This window comes from Garra rufa, chromosome 24 (genome assembly GCF_049309525.1).
Source record: "Garra rufa chromosome 24, GarRuf1.0, whole genome shotgun sequence".
Taxonomy (NCBI): Eukaryota; Metazoa; Chordata; class Actinopteri; order Cypriniformes; family Cyprinidae; genus Garra; species Garra rufa.
The window spans coordinates 7,245,544-7,262,991 of record NC_133384.1 but is presented as its reverse complement, the minus strand read 5'-3'; the positions used below and the strand labels follow the sequence as shown (position 1 = coordinate 7,262,991).

At 38.3% G+C, this 17,448-nt stretch overlaps 1 protein-coding gene across 1 annotated transcript in view; it reads right to left on the bottom strand.

Annotated features, from left to right (window-relative positions):
* Positions 1 to 17,448, bottom strand: part of LOC141300430 (coagulation factor XIII A chain-like) — a 37,399-nt gene that overhangs the window by 1,838 nt on the left and 18,113 nt on the right. The window contains exons 3-11 of the mRNA XM_073830709.1: positions 9,098 to 9,283; positions 4,131 to 4,382; positions 3,897 to 4,015; positions 3,675 to 3,782; positions 2,701 to 2,878; positions 2,456 to 2,594; positions 2,271 to 2,374; positions 342 to 430; positions 61 to 214 (exon numbers count right to left, since the gene is read on the bottom strand). Of these exons, the coding sequence (XP_073686810.1) occupies positions 61 to 214; positions 342 to 430; positions 2,271 to 2,374; positions 2,456 to 2,594; positions 2,701 to 2,878; positions 3,675 to 3,782; positions 3,897 to 4,015; positions 4,131 to 4,382; positions 9,098 to 9,283 (1,329 nt within the window). The remainder of the gene's footprint in view (positions 1 to 60; positions 215 to 341; positions 431 to 2,270; positions 2,375 to 2,455; positions 2,595 to 2,700; positions 2,879 to 3,674; positions 3,783 to 3,896; positions 4,016 to 4,130; positions 4,383 to 9,097; positions 9,284 to 17,448) is intronic.

Sequence of the window (17,448 nt, the reverse complement as noted above, 5' to 3'; positions counted from 1 at the left end):
AGATTTCAGGGGAAAGGAAACGTGTCCATGTTTAGGTGTTTTGGACCAACTGAAACTTACCTTCTGGATGTTTATAGTTGGAAGTAATATCCTCATAGTTGTTACTGTTTGGCCTTTTGGTGATAATGAGCTTTCCTACATACACTGTGTCCACATAGATGACCTTTGAGTTTCCGTACTTATCAGACTGATGGTAAATCACATCACTGTTTAGCTGGAGATAGAGAAAGAATTTTTCAATTTTTCAAATGCAGTTTACAGCTGGGATTAAGATGTTGCAAACTAAAGTGGTAGGGAAATCTTAAGGTAAAGCTATCAAAGAGAAGTGACATGTTTCTTACCTCTGCAAAGACAAACCTTGCATCAAATGGATAGCTGAGCTCTCCATCTCTGACAGCACTGACAGACGTTGGACCGCATCGGTAAAGACCTGAATGAGAGAAGGAAAATAACTTTATTTATGAGTTATGTGATACTCCTTTTTAGGTTACGCTGCTTTGTTTTAAATTCATACATTCAGAACAGATGGTGAATGAACAGAAACGCCAAAACCTCAAGCCTCACACATCCCTCAAATCTCCAAGCAGATAGAAGGTCTAACTGTAGGCCTTAAAAGGTCAAAGCTCTTGACATTTTCCATGAACAGTGTACCAAATAGGGCTTGCAAGCTGTATTTTTGTTCACATTTTTGGAAGTCTAGTAAAATTTTTCTTCTTAAAAATTTTCCCAGGGCATCAAGATGTAGGTGACTTTGTTTCTTTAGTAGAACACAAACGAAGATTTTTAACTTAAACCATTGCAGTCTGTCAGGCATATAATGGCAGTGGATGGGCACAGACAAATCCAAATTACACCCTGCGGCTCGTAATGATACAGTGATGTCCTAAGACACGAAACGATCGTTTTTTGTGAGAAACTGAACAGTATTTATTTCATTATTTACCTCTGATACACAGCAATGTCCACCTGTCCTGAGCGCGAGCTCAGCATCAGACACAAGTTACATGTGAAGGCGCTCTGGCGTAGTATACGCAAACACCGGAAGTGATCTGTCATGTGTATACGACACTCATTGTTTCCACAGAGCACAGAGATTGTGGGTATAGCGGTTATTCAAAATGGTAACCGATTTAAGGCTAAAAGATTACGTTTGCTTGAGCGAACTCATCCAGGACTGTTGACTGTTCACCGATTTCCCCTTACGGCGTTTGCGTATACTACGCCAGAGCACATTCGCATGTAACGTGCCGGATGTTTAGCTTGTGCTCAGGACAGAGGGACATTGCTGTGTATCAAAGGTAAAAAATTATATAAATAGTGTTCAGTTTCTCGCAAAAACTGATTGTTTCGTGTCTTAGGACATCAATGTATCATCACAAGCCGCATGGTGTCATTTGGATTTGTCTGTGCATGTTTTTTTTTTTTTTTTTTTACTTTCAAAGGTTTGGTGCCCATCCACTGCCATTAAATCACTAGCATACTGCAACGGTTTGAGTTAAAAATCTTTTTTGTGTGTGTGTTCTACTGAAGAAACAAAGTCACCTACATCTTGGATGCCCTGGGGGTAAGCAGATAAACATAAAATTTTCATTTTTGAGTGAACTGTCCCTTTAATTTGATACTTGGTCACAATTTTCTCATCCCTGTTACCACAAGTTGTGATGTACCTACATTTTTTAATATAAAATTAAAATCTACACTAAAGGTTCTAATAAAATATGCCCAAATGGGTAGGTGAAGGAAGGTGAAAACTGCAGCATCTAGTGTCAGGGGAATGAGGTTTACCCGCTCTTACCAGCTAGCCTCTGTTACCATCATCCCACTAAACCTCACTCACATACGGGTCACAGCGACAACATAACCCCTCCGTCTCTACTCACCCCACGGGATTCGAACAGGCATGGGACATGGGCGAGCTAACAAGAAAGCTAAAGACCACAGCCTGTGGAGCCTGTCACTAGTGCGCCTGTTGAGATCTGGGGAGTGAGGTTTTCCTGCACAGCTCTGTCTAGCTGGCTTCCCTTACACTCACCCTAATTAACCTCCCTCCCTCCCGGGTCACGGCACCAATGTAACCCCTCCAGTTCAACTTCTTCCAATTGGAGTGGGATTCTGACCAGCATAGGAGGTGGGTGTGCTTACAAGGATGTTAAAGGATGGAGCGGCTAGTGTTAGTTGCTAGTGCACCTCTTGAGCCTCTAAACATAGATAGTGTCTCCTAACTTAATTAGTTAACTTCAGAGGAAAGTCTGTCTATGTCGAGATCTTACCATCACTGGTCTCTTGAGGAGTGCAGTCAACCACCTGCCAGCCAGAATATTTTTCAGGCAGATCAGGCCTCTTCATGTACACCTCATTCCAGCTGTGATAGTTCCTGTGAAACATTGCACCTTTATCACTAAGTAACATTTAACCATCATTACCTATCAGACTGTGTTTGCTTTGTATATCTCACCAGATTGAATCTCTTGTTCGGCTTCTGTCCACTTTCCCATCTTCATCCAGCACAATGTCAGTCTTCAAGTTTCCCGTGTTGTCATGAGCAGAGCAGAAATTAGTGATGACTCGTGCAGGGATCCCAAGACAGCGCAAAACTGGGAGGGACAATCACAGTGTCATTGCTAACCACAGTATTTTCCCAACGTTTCTAAATAACCTGAATTTTACAAGCTACAAAATATCTGCAGTGGGCATACTCACAAGTGTTTAACACACCAGCAAACACCCAGCACTGAGCAAAGCACACAGGCACACAACCTTCTTTGGCATATTTGAGCAGGATTTCTGGACTTCCTGTCCAGGCAGTGGGTGCAGTGCCAATGGAGTAATCACCACTCCAGTTACCAACCAGGACACCATCATCATCCTGGGAGTTCATCTAAAATTATGCCACCAAAAAGCATTAATATATGCTATGTGTATTCATATAAGACCAGCTGCTTAGGAAGTATGTTAGAGAATAACAATAACTTATATTTATATTGATTTAGAAAAAAATTTAAGAAAAAAATTAAAAGCACCGATTTAAGTTTATTCTACGACATACAGGTCTTGTACAGTGTTGCACATTTTTGCATAGCCCTGATCTACCTAAAGACTATTGGAGGCCATGTACACCATTTTATGGCAATGGTGCTCCCTGATGGTCTCTTTTAACATCACACTGGAATTTTTTTAGGAATGGTTTGAGGAATATGATGAAGAGTTCGAAGTGTTTCATTGGCCTCCAAATTGCCCAGACCTCAAACAGATAGAGCAGGGGTGCCCAAACTCGGTCCTGGAGGGCTGTTTTCTTGCAAAGTTTAGCTCCAACTTGCCTCAATGCACCTGCTGTGAGGTTTCCAGTATGCCTAATAAGAGCTAGATTAGCTACTTCAGGTGTGTCTAACTGGGGTTGAAGCTAAACTCTGTAGGACACCGGCCCTCCAGGACCAAGTTTGGGAACCCTGCAACTTGCAGGACTTAAGGATTTTGCTGCTAATGTCTTGGTGCCAAGTACCTCAGGACACATTCAGAGGCCTAGTGGAGTCCATACCTCAATGCATCAGAGCTGTTTGGCAACATTATGTGATATTAAGCAATTGGATTAAATGTTGTGGCTGATACATGTATATGCATTGTATTTTTGATTCCAGCAAAACTGCAGCTTAACTTGACTTCAGTTTAAATCATACCAAGGCTGATCCCTGCCGGACTATTTCAGTGGCATTTCCACGGTACAGTAATGGTACTTTCCCAGCATCCAGAACCAAAAGACAGGCATCCAGAACACCCTTTTCAAACTACAAGAAATGATAAAATGTAAAAATTAAGATATCAGGTTCAATAGTCCACCATAAGTGAAAGAACATTGGTTGGTTTTCTTTGTAAAGAAACATGTTTAGAAAACTGCCAACCTGGCCATAGTTCCATGAACGATAGCCTATGTTGTTGAATTCTCCATTGTAGATTATCCCTACTTCATTCATCAAATACTCCTGTCTGTCGGTATCTTTGGGCATGTGCACCTGATCCGCTGTGTGTCAACATATACAAGATCCATGCATTATCTTCATTAAAAATATTAAAGTTTGTTGCCATCTATACAGGTGTTGTCGGTATGCAATATAAAGTCTAACACTTTTACTCACCGGGGTCCCAAGGATTAAAAAGAATGTAGAAATCTGTGTCAGGATTCCTCTGGGTGCGTTGTCTTCCCAGATCAGTCACTACTGCTACAAAGGTGCGGAATCGGCCAACGATACACTTGGCTTCTGGTGTTATGCCCACTGTCACTTCATTGCCTTGTGCGCCAATGACGCGGCTCTTCCAGCGACCATCGCGTTTCTCTTTTCCAATAGACACAATGATGTAGGTACCCTTGTTTTCATCAGGTGAACTGCCTGTGAGGACATATATGCTAGTATTAAAGGATAGTTCACCTAAAAACAACCTATTTACCTATCCTCGTATGAACACAAAAGATGATATTTTGAAATATGTCTGAAGCAGCTGAAGAATTTTTTGCTCATATAATCAAAGCCAGTGGGTCCAAAACAACACTGGACCCTGTTGATGTACATTGTATGGACAAAAATCATTAATAAATATATAGTGCTGTGATACGTTTGGTCAAGCTTGCTTGGGTTAAAATGAAAAAAAAAAAAAAAAAATGGTGCTCTCAGGATTGGCTCCAGTAACAAGGGCCCAATCCTCAAGAGGACGTCTTCCCACAGGGCAGCAGCTGAGCCGGCAATAATGAATGTAAAGCTGACATCGAGACTGGATTAAATGGTGCGGAGACAGCCAAGGGAACATCACTTCAATTATTCAGCTGACCTAACTGCAGAATGGCACTACGCTCTGGCTAATGTACGCGTGCAAGTGTCTAATGAAGACGGGCAGATATTTTCTCAGTTTCATTGTTTGTCTGAAAGTTATTTCCAGTCCATTAATGGGTCTGTTCTCGGTAAGTCATGTTCCTCTCGAGCATTAAAAACATCACTGATGTAATTCAATCTCCGTGTGGCTACTTCTGGTCAGGACTTTACATTTCTTGCTGTCATTTTCCTCCTCCTCTGCTGTGTGGGCTCCTCCACAGCTATTATGAGGGTCAATACTAACTAGACGCAATGTCATGGGTCATCACACATTCTTTTCTTATAGAGATAGTTCACACGAAATTTCATAATTGACAGTCTTTGTGTAGTTCTAAATCTGTGTGGCAAAGCAGATATTTTAAGAAATGTTTCAGTGTTTTTTTGTCCATGCAATGGTTTGATTAACAACATTATTACATTTTATGTTCTGCAGAATGACAAGTTTGGGGCAACATGAGGGTGAGTAACTGATGACTTCCTTTTCTTATAATATTGGAGTGAATTATGCATTTAAGAAGAATTCTAAATGGTTATGAAAAAGTTAACAAAATGCTTATAAATCAATGTCAATATTTTTACATTGTAAAAGAAGACATTTCAACAATGTCAAAATATTAACATAGATTCAATTTGCAAAACTGAAACAAAATTTAACAGTCATTCCACCTTGACCAATGATCTTGATTAACCAACAAATAATCAACTCGATCACATATGAATTCGACCAAATGACTTAGCCTTAATCCCACTCCAGTGGTAATTTTGTCAAGGAAGATGACGGCAAAAAATATTCATTAATGAATATTTTTTTCTGTGACTAAGATGAGACTTTGACAAGCTAAAACTGATATCTGATGACAAAAACTATGACGAAATTTATGTTGCGTCTTCGTTAACAAGAGGAGATGGGACTACCCTTTTGAAAAGCCAGCATATGCTAGGATTTGATGCTGTTTTTAATGCTGGACCTTTGCTGGTTCATGGTCAAGGACCAGCATAAACCAGCAAAGGACAAGCTTAAACCAGCATACCAGACTCAAAACCTACCTAACCAGCATATGCAGTATTTTTTACAGGGTAGAATGCTATTTGACGACTACCGGACATTGACAATGCATTCTATAGGCCAACGTTAACTTCTTGTCATGTCATTCAAAAAGTCCCCTGTCATTGGATCATAAGTGGCATTTGTATATCTAGTCTTAGTATGACAGCCGCAGTGGATGGATAGGTTAATGCGAGTAAAATGCGAACTAGCGATCTGAAAAAATGGCCTCAGCACCCGAAGGGTTAGGGATTGCGTGACCAGATGTCTCGTTTTTCCAGGGAGTCACAATTTCGTTGTTGATTAACTTAAAGGTAGTGAAGGCAGAATAGGCGGAATTGCAATGATAGAAGTACTCTCTCTTGCGCATGCTCTTCTTCTTTAGTTTTCATACAGTGCGTGATCAGTTCTCAGTGCTCAAACACACACACACACACACACACACACACACACACACACACACACACACACACACACACACACACACACACACACACACACCACACACAGTAGTCCAAATGACAGTTATGGCCTAAAGGGGTTAATATAATGTGGTTTCTTGTTTCCCTTTGTCTTTGGAGTGTTAAAAGCTGTGCATAGATAAGTTCTGTAAAGTTGCAAAGTTTAAAACCAAAGAGATATTTATTATAAAATGTTAAGACTCAGCCACACCTCCCTAAAAAGGCTCGTTCAAACACGTGTCCAACCTGTCCACATCACAGGGTGAGTGGATTTGCATAACACTGCCCATATGTATATGGAAAGAAAGAAGGTGTAACTTTTACAGGCTGTAGTAGTGTTGCAGTCGCCATGTTGTGGAGTCAGGCCGTGATCACACCGAACGCGTTTTTGCAGTGAGAGGCGCCTTTTTTGAATGGTTTTCTGTTGGCAGTGAGCGTTCTGCGCGCTGCTTATGCGCCCCGGGCGCCTCGCGTTTTCTCCGCCTGCTGCACCTTGCGTTTTTGCAGAAGCGCTCTGAGTGCCTGAAGTTGAAAAAAAAAGCAACTCTGAGCGGAAAAACGTCATTCGCATTTTTTCCATTGTCCAATCGAATGAATGGAGAGGCGGGCCTTCTGTTGTGGTGACGAAAGTTTACCGTTGCTTAAAAAGTCCGGAGACTGCAAGAAATGGAGGAGAAACTTTTGGTGTCTGTCGTGGGTAACCCGGAGCTGTATTTTTTAGGGTTTTTGCTAATATGACAGTTTAATTAACAGCAAAAACCAAAGATTTTAGAGCGCTGGCACTATAATCCTTTGATTTGACTGACAGGACAGCTGTTTTGGTCATTGCCTAGCAACATAAAACAACGGCAGCACACTGCGTTTTTTTAAAAGTCACCAAAAAAAGGCAGAGCTGTGCGCCTCGCGTTTTTAGAACTAAAGACGCGTTCGGCGTGATCGTGGCCTCACAGTGTGTTTCATTGCGAAAGCGAAAGTACTTTGTTCGGCCTTCCAAAGGAGAACACAACTACAAATCAGTGGTTAAGTTATATATTTACAACACTATTACTGAACAGTACAATGCAAATATTCAAGTGGGTGATGCACATTTCACAGAGGACTGTTTTCTGAACCTGGGAGATCAGCTTACAATGCCAGTGGTACACAAAGTGTTAAGGCTAATGTGGGGCAATTCTAATGTTGCAAGGACAGTCTGCGCTTCTGACTGACGGCCTGTAAGTACGTTTTCATATTTAAAGAATTCAGTGCTGACTATTCAAACATGAGTTTTGAGCAGTGTAGAGTAGTGCTTGTTGTTTCTCGTTCTACGATCGCAAATCCAGACATGGTGTTATGTTTATGCAGCGCGGCACGACGTGACGCAACACGTAAAAAGACAGTATGAGTCATTACAATCAGTAGTTATGTCCCCACTGGATGCTACAAATGCCTCGTTTATAATGGGTTTTATTGTTTCTGTCACGTCACGTTGAGAAACGGCATGGTAAGGGGTGTAACATTTCCGCCACATGCTTGAGGTATTCAGCCAATCACAATGCACCGGATAGCTGGCCAATCAGAGAACACCTCAGTTTCCAACAATGAGTTTTGTAAAAAACTAAGCATTTCAGAAAGGTGGGGCAGAGAGGAGGCACAATGATGTACAGTATGTGGAAAATAATGTTTTTTGAACCTCAAACTGAATAAACATATTGCATTACATCAAATACACCTATCTGTGTCATTAATGTCAACCAAACAAAAATGTTAAAATTAATTAATTTAATGTTAATTAAACCTGCTGTATCTGAAAAAATGAGTTTAATTTGTATCTCTTGCCAGAAATTAAAATTGTCATATATTCCAGTTTTTCCAAATTAAATCTTGACTCAAATTTTGCCAAAAAGAGAGAATAGACTATTTTAATTTGAAGACTATAAAAAAGCTACCTAAATAAATGTTGGTAACTGTAGTTTGACTAAAATGAATGACTAAAAGTTACAAAAATGTAATATCTTTTCGTCGACTAAAATGGTGAAAGACTCAAATGACTAAAATTAAACATTTTATCTCAAGATAAACACTAAGATTAATCAAAAATGCCAGTCACAATTAACACTGCCCCGCTCCTAAACCTACCCATCACAGGCGTCTAGACAAATCATACAAAATCGTATGAGTGAGGACATACGAATTCATGCAAATTAGCCACTTCGTAAAATACGTACAATTTGGTCATGAGATAGCATCAGAATAAACATTTATAGACTTGAGAGATAAAATCTCTAAAAATATGTAAATGTATAAATATCTTGAGTTGAATAAGACTGTAATTTAGTCACTGCAATATTTTATTGTATTTTATGTAAATGTATTATTATTAATATTTACATAATATATATATATATATATATATATATATATATATATATATATATATATATATTATGTAAATATTAATATTTAATTAACCTACAGAATTCAGTCTGGAGAAACCAGTCATAGTTTAAAAAATACAACAAAAGAGAAATTTGCACAAAAAAAAAAAAAAAATGAATGTCAGTTCCTAACTATTTTAGGTTTTAGTAAGTTAGTAAGTAAGTCATATAAGATCTGCGTATGCCTTACTGACAGTTACAGTTACTTCAAAACAAAAATGAAAATAAAATAAAAAGTTATACATGTCTGCACAGATCAGATGTTATATAACAGTACACATAATTGTTATTGAGTTGGAAATAAGATCTGCTCACCAATCAGAAACTCTATCTGCACATTGTCCACCTGCTTACTGAAGGGTCGGTCAAACCTGATGATGATGATGAATTCTTGATTCCGGCGCACAATGAGGCTGGTGTTGTTGTACTTGCTGGTGTTGTGTGCTTTCTTGTTGTCTATTGCACGCATATCGACACCCTTTACTGAGAGAGGTGGTGTTGCTGGGAAAAAAAGAAAAGAAAAAAAAAACGTACATGAGCTTGAATACTAACATTACTGCAGTTGAATCAGAACTAAGTTTCCAAAATATAAACTAGGGCTGCCAGCTGATTCAAATCATTAATTTAATTCATTACATAATGTGTCGATTAATTAATCTAACTAATCGCAAAATAAATTTGACTGAAAAAATACCCACAAAATATTATTTAAAGCTATTTTTGTGTTAAATGAGAAAGTATCAAGTAGACATTAAAACAATTGTAGCTTTAGAAAGAAATATTTAATTTGATTTAACATAAAATGTATTATAAATAAACAAACATATTGAACATAAAAGATTATTTAAGAAAACATCTCAGTATTTTTTGTTCATCCAGTTAAAGTCGTTGGCAACCAAAACAGCTTTGTTACCAACGATCTTCAAAATACTTTGTTTTATGTTCCAGAAAAGAAAGATTTGAATTTCAAACTCTGAAACAACATTAGGGTAAGTAAATATGTTTCTGAGTGAACTATCCTATTAATGTTTAATATTGTCATTATTTTTATTTAATGAAATGATACTCTAAATAAGAAACTAAATCTGCCAGCAGGTGGCAGTCAATGTCATTCATTCTATTCGTAATTAATCGCCTTTGAAAATACCCTCAAAAGATTATTTAACGCTATTTTCGTGTTAAATTAGAATGTATCAAGTAAATATTACAAATTGTAGCTTTAGTTACCAACAATCTTCAAAATACTTTATTTTATGTTCCACAAAAAAATAAAAAATTGTATTTCAAACTCTGAAACATATCAGGGTGTGTAAATACACCTTTGAGTGAACTATCCTATTAATGTTTTATTATTATTATTATTATTATTTAATGAAATAATACTCTTAATAAGAAACTAAATCTGCCAGCAGGTGGCAGTAAATGTCTTTATGAGTCATTCATTCTATTCGTTCAAATGGCTGATTTATTCAGGAATGAAGTAAATAGGTTTATGAATGGGCCTTTGAATCATTGATTCACATGAATCGTTCAAAACGTGCGATTAATTTTAGATCCAAACACTGCTGAGCAACAATTCTGCTTTGGCTTTTGCAAAACTGAGCAAAAAAACATAATATTGTGTTTGAAATAGAACACAATATCAACTTATTTACTGAACTGTTGAATAAAATCTTTAAACTTGTGATAAAAAATAAAATAAAAATTAAACTTGTGATATTCGGGACAAAATCAGCACTCGTGTAATACTGTTCTCCCTGCTGGCATGATATCATTTGCACACAGGTGCATTTTGTGCAAGAATGTCTTGAATTTTGGGGCATAACTGCACTTATGGAGTTGTTGCCCTGTGTCATATCAAGTCAACTATATGAAATATAAGACGATGTACGGGTCTGGGGGCGGGGTCAGTGCGCAAACTGAGTTTAAATACTTGAATCGCGTTATTTTTAACTAATTAATTATGTTAGTGTGTTAAACTGACAGCCCAAATATAAACCATTTAGAGATTTTTAAAGGCTCTCTGTCTAATTGTTAAAAACAGCTCATTCAGAAATTAAACATGAATGGATCATTGAATCTAAAATGCTGAATCATTCAAAAATGAACGACACTGTGTTGACTGTAGATGCAAATATATTTTGCTGTGACTCTGTTTGGTAATATTTTGGAGTAAAAACAGTCAGTATTCACTATCTTGTGTCTAAAATGTTTTTCACATAATATGCATTCTTAATAGCCACATCTGTATTAGCTCAAGTGGAGACACTGCAGGCAAAAACAATGTTTTTTTCATGCACCTGTAAACTTTGAGATTTTGGGCTTTTTGGTGTTTCATAAAGTGTTTTTTTTTTTCAGACTAGTGGAAAGAAATCACCTAAAAGGCACTGTTAAGTGTTTCTTTTATAGCACTTTTTCTACTGTATTTGTGTCAATAGATTTCAATTACAATACATATTTTTAAAGGCTGTTTTCTCAAAATGAGTTTTTTCTTCTACACACCAAACTTTATATTTTATTCCTGTCTATATCCTCTTTTTACAGAGGGATTTGTTCAGATTGGTTTGCTTGATTTTATACAACATTTTATTCCCCAATTTGTCAGTTCAGTGTTTTTTTTTTCTGAATTATGGCGTGACAAAATGAGATACCCAAAATTTCCTCTGTAAAAACATTTGACTCTAATATGTCAAAAAATTAAACAAGAATTTTGAAACTGACTTCATCCAGTGTTTAGATTTTTGTACTAGAGATGTATGAAAATTACTGCATATTTCATTAAATAATGCCTTATTTGTACATTTAAACCTAACATTTTAGAAACATTTTAATACAAAAAAAAAAAATGTTTGCAATTGAATGTAAAATCAATGTAATCAATCATCTGGGTAAGTAAGGTGATAACTATTAGTTTTTTTTTAACCCTATTCACCTACAGTGTCTCACCTTAAATTTAGCCTATGTTTAAATCTATGTTAAAGCCTATGTTAAATCTATGACTTCTATGAAGTCAGTTTCAAAATTCTTGTTTAAGTATATATATATTTAGATATATTAGAGTCAAATATTTTTACACAGGGAATTTTGGGTATCTCATTTTGCCAGTAATTCCGAAAATACTTAGAACAGACAGGAAACAATGTTTTTTTTTTTTTTTTTTTTTTTTTTTACCATTTTTTAGGAATAAAATGTTGTATAAAATAAAAGCATATTATACAAGCATATTAAACAAGCATATTATATATGGACAAATTCCTCTGTAAAAACCTTTAGAATATAGACATGAAGGACTTCCGGTGACGTCATGTTGCTAGCAGCAGCTTGAAGAACTTGCTCCGTTCATATACGAATATATTTCCTAACTAAACTACACAAAACTCGGCGAATCTTCACTCAGACAATATGGCATCATCCCTGAGAGGTAAGGGGTCGCAAAAACAGGACCAAGCTAAAGACAAAGGGGACAATTTGAAACAGTTGACTCTGAAACAAGCATCGTGTTCACCTGCGGCGGCGGATGCTAGCACGCACGATTCTGGGTCAAGAATATTGGAGGAACTCGAGAAAATGAGGAAAGACAATCAAGAAGGACACACGCAAACTCAGCTCTCCTTAACGAGACTAGAAACGGCCTTTAAGGGACTAAAAGATGAAGTGACAAATTTGGAAAAGAGAACCACGGAGGCGGAGGACCGCATTAGCGCTAACGAGGACACTGTGAAGCGCCATGAGCAGGCCATCCGGCACCTTGTTGCAGCGCGACATGCACCTGACTGTGCGCTGCGAGGACATGGAGAACAGACTACGGAGAAACAACCTGAGAATCTACCGTGTGCCAGAGGGAAGCGAGGGAAAACTTTTTGTACAAAAGCTGCTTAAATCTGCCCTTCAACTACCCCCAGAGATGAACATCAGCATCGAGAGAGCTCACAGAGCACTCACCGCCAGGTCTAAAAATCCAGATGCTGCTCCGCGATCCTTGATTGTAAAGTTTCTGGACTACTCCGTCAAAGAGACTATTCTAAGGAAAGCATGGGAGCAAAAAAAAGTAATGTACAAAGAAGGGCAGATATACTTGGACCACGACTTCTCTCCCGAACTGCAGAAGAAAAGATCGCTTGTGCGTGACGCAGTTAAGCAGCTGAGGGCGAAGAACATCAGAGCCAGGTGTATTTTTCCTGCACAGCTGAGAGTGGCCCTAGAAGACGGTGAGAAAACCTTTTCCGACGATGTCAGATGCTCAACCTGTACTTGAGAAGATGGGGATGAAGGTGCGCGTGGATGAGAGGGAGCGGCTGGAAGCGGAGCTGTCCCGACGCGGATGGAGCACTGCGGGAGCGAGAGCATGGAGCGGCCCGCAAACACGTTCATATGCAGGGATTGAATCCTTTTTCACCACAAAGGAGTGAGCTGTTTCTTTCTTTTCTTTTCTTTTTTCTTTTCTTTTTTGTTTCTTCGCCGAGTTCATCTGATGTTTGAGACTGATACCAGTTAGGAGAATTATAATAAACTGTTTTAACGCCGGACGGGGCGGGAGGAAAAGCGAGTGGAATTTCATCTTTCCACGGCTTGGCGTGCAACGGACTGCTCTGAGAGCCGGACACAGCGACGCAAAACGTTTAGTTTCGTTTTCCAAAGAGGACCAGTCACCACCCTCTGCCCAGGGAACACCGGGGACTGGATTTTTCAGGTTTGATAACTGACTGATCCAGTCTGGTATGTGGAAGCCTATATTGTTTTGTTCATTTTTGTTGTTTTATGTTGTTAATGTTCTTCATGTCCTGAGATTGAAAATGGGCCAACTAATGCTAATATGTAAAAAACATTTTTCTTTGTGCTCCATGATGAATAAGTTCATAATACGAGATGAACAATCTAATTTGTGTTACTTATAATGTTAAAGGGCTGTGTAGCCCCATTAAGAGGAAAAAAGTACTTAACCAATTAAAGAAATTTAACTGTGCTATAGCTATGCTTCAGGAGACACATCTTTCAGAAAAGGAGCATTTGAAGCTGAGGAGGGAATGGGTTGACCAGCAATATAGCTCTTCATATCACAATGGGAGAAAGAGGGGTGTCACAATTCTTTTCAATAAATCTATTTATTTTTCTCATGAGAAAAATTTCTGTGATAAAGAGGGGCGGTATGTGATGGTAATTGGAAGTATAGGGGGCATTAAAATAACTTTGCTTAATTTATATGCTCCAAATGAGGACAACCCAAATTTTTTTCAAGAAGATGGCATCATTGATAGCAGATAAAGCAGAAGGGATTATTCTGATTGGAGGAGACTTTAATTGTGTTTTGAGAGCAGCTGTTGATAGGCTCCCTGCTGGTTCAGGTTCAAAATCCCAAAAATCTCTGGCTCTTTTAACACTGATGGGGGAGTTAGGCTTGGTAGATGTTTGGCGCAGCTTACATCGCAAGGAGAGAGATTTTACCTTTTTCTCACAGGTTCACTGTACCCACTCAAGGTTGGATATGTTCCTAATGTCGGGAGCAGACTCCTTTAGAGCCACTGAATGTAATATAGAAGTAATCACCATCTCAGACCATGCTCCAGTATGTTTGAAATTAAAGATGAGCCCAAATAACTATTTTAAATATTGGAGAGCCAACGTATCTATATTAAATAAAGAAATAGTTAAACAAGAGTTACAAAAAAGCATTATTGACTATCTTGAATTTAATGATAAGGATGGGGTGTCTCCAACAGTGTTATGGGAGGGAGCCAAATGTGTCCTAAGGGGCAATATTATTGCAATTTGTTCTAGATTAAAAAAAGAGAGAATTGCAGAACAATTAGAATTAAAGCTGCAAGCAGCGATGGTAGGGCCCTCGCACTCGGGCTCACCGCCGATCGGTGGCGAATGGTGGGCACTATGCTATTAACACAGTAAATGTAGGAGGAATATGTCAAAGTCATTGATATGTGCCAATCTTCCTGCTGCCAGCTGGTGGCGCTATGCCTATAACTGAATATTGGCATGCAGATGTGTTCAGGCCAGTGCTTTTATGAAACATATGAAGTTTGGTGAAGCTTGAACATGGCATGCTTGAGTGTAAGTCATGACATATCCTGCTGCCAACAGGTGGCGCTATTACAAAATATTGGCTTTTAGATGTCTTCAGGCCAGGACTATTGGCAAACATGTCAAGTTTGGTGCAAATTGTTCATTGCATGCTTAAGTTAGTGTAAAACAAGTAATTTGCTGTTGCCAGCTGGTGGCGCTATGACTATAACTAAATACTGGCATGTAAATGTATTCAGGCCAGGACTCTTATCAAACATATTAAGTTTGGGGCTGGTTGGACATTGCATGCCTGAGTTACAGTAACTTCCTGTTTCAATGCATTAAGAGTATGCTTTAGCACTTAGCTAAATGTTGCTAACATGTTTCTAGCTTGTTGCTACCCTATTTAACACTTGTTGATATTTTTAAAATGTTGCTTGGCATCCACAACAGTATTAAACATGTGACTTCCTGTTGCCAGCAGGTGGCACTATCACTATAACTGAATATGGGCATGGGCTTGTGTTCAGACCAGGACTCTTATCAAACATATTAAGCTTGGGTCAGATTGGACATTGTATGCATGAGTTACACTTATTTTACTTTGTATTAATATCATGCTTTAGCTCTCAGCTAAGTGTTGCTAGCATGTTTTAACATGATTCTAGCATGATGCTAGCCTATTTAAAACTTGCTGACGCTTTTTATTATGTTGCTAGGAGTCCGTAACACCATTAAACGTCACTTCCTGTTGTCAGCAGGTGGCGCTGTGACTATAACTGAATATGGGCATGTATATATCTTCAGGCCAGGACTCTTATCAAACGTGAAGTTTGGGGCTGATTGGACATTGCATGTCTGAGTTACAGTAACTTCCTGTTTTATGTTTTTAACAACATGCTTTAGCACTAAGTAAGTGTTGCTAGCATGTTTGAGTACGTTTTAAACTAGTTTAGCACTCAATGGCTTTTTTAGTGTGTTGCTAATAGTGTGTCACAGTGTTAAACATGTCACTTCCTGTTGACAGTAGGTGGCGCTATAACTATAACTGAATATTGGCATGTAGATATCTTCAGGCCAGGACTGTTATCAAACATGTGAAGTTTGGGGCTGATTGGACATTGCATGCCTGAGTTAGAGTAACTTCCTGTTTCATTGCATTAAGAGTATGCTTTAGCACTTAGCTAAATGTTGCTAACATGTTTCTAGCATGTTGCTACCCTATTTAACACTTGTTGATATTTTTAAAATGTTGCTTGGCATCCACAACAGTATTAAACATGTGACTTCCTGTTGCCAGCAGGTGGCACTATCACTATAACTGAATATGGGTATGGGCTTGTGTTCAGACCAGGACTCTTATCAAACATATTAAGCTTGGGTCAGATTGGACATTGTATGCATGAGTTACACTTATTTTACTTTGTATTAATATCATGCTTTAGCTCTCAGCTAAGTGTTGCTAGCATGTTTTAACATGATTCTAGCGTGATGCTAGCCTATTTAAAACTTGCTGACGCTTTTTATTATGTTGCTAGGAGTCCGTAACACCATTAAACGTCACTTCCTGTTGTCAGCAGGTGGCGCTGTGACTATAACTGAATATGGGCATGTATATATCTTCAGGCCAGGACTCTTATCAAACGTGAAGTTTGGGGCTGATTGGACATTGCATGTCTGAGTTACAGTAACTTCCTGTTTTATGTCTTTAACAACATGCTTTAGCACTAAGTAAGTGTTGCTAGCATGTTTGAGTACGTTTTAAACTAGTTTAGCACTCAATGGCTTTTTTAGTGTGTTGCTAATAGTGTGTCACAGTGTTAAACATGTCACTTCCTGTTGACAGTAGGTGGCGCTATAACTACAACTGAATATTGGCATGTAGATATCTTCAGGCCAGGACTGTTATCAAACATGTGAAGTTTGGGGCTGATTGGACATTGCATGCCTGAGTTAGAGTAACTTCCTGTTTCATTGCATTAAGAGTATGCTTTAGCACCTAGCTAAATGTTGCTAACATGTTATAGCATGTTTCTAGCATGTTGCTACCCTGTTTAACAGTTGTTGAATTTTTTTAAAATGTTGCTAGGCATCCACAACAGTATTAAACATGTGGCTTCCTGTTACCAGCTGGTGGCGCTATGACTTTAACTGAATACGGGCATTGGCGTGTGTTTAGGCCAGGATTCTTATCAAACATGTTAAGTTTGGGGCTGATTGGACATTGTATGCCTGAGTTAGAGTAACTTCCTGTTTCATTGTATTATTAGCATGCTTTAGCATATTAGCTAAGTGTTGCTAGCATGCTTTATTATTTTTGTAGCATGTTGAATATTAAGTTTGGGTCAGATTCAACATTATATACATGAGTTACAGCAATTTCCTTTTGTATTTGTATTAATAGCATGCTTTAGCTCTTAGCTAAGTGTTGCTAGCATGTTTTAGCATGTTTGTAGCATGTTGCTAGCCTATTTAAGACTTATGTTAACGCTTTTCAATATGTTTCTAGGAGTCCGTAACAGTGTTAAACATGTCATTTCCTGTTGTCAGCAGGTGGCGCTATGACTATAACTGAATATGGGCACTGACGTGTGTTCAGGACCGGACTGTCATCAAACATGTGAAGTTTGAGGCAGATCGGACATCGTATG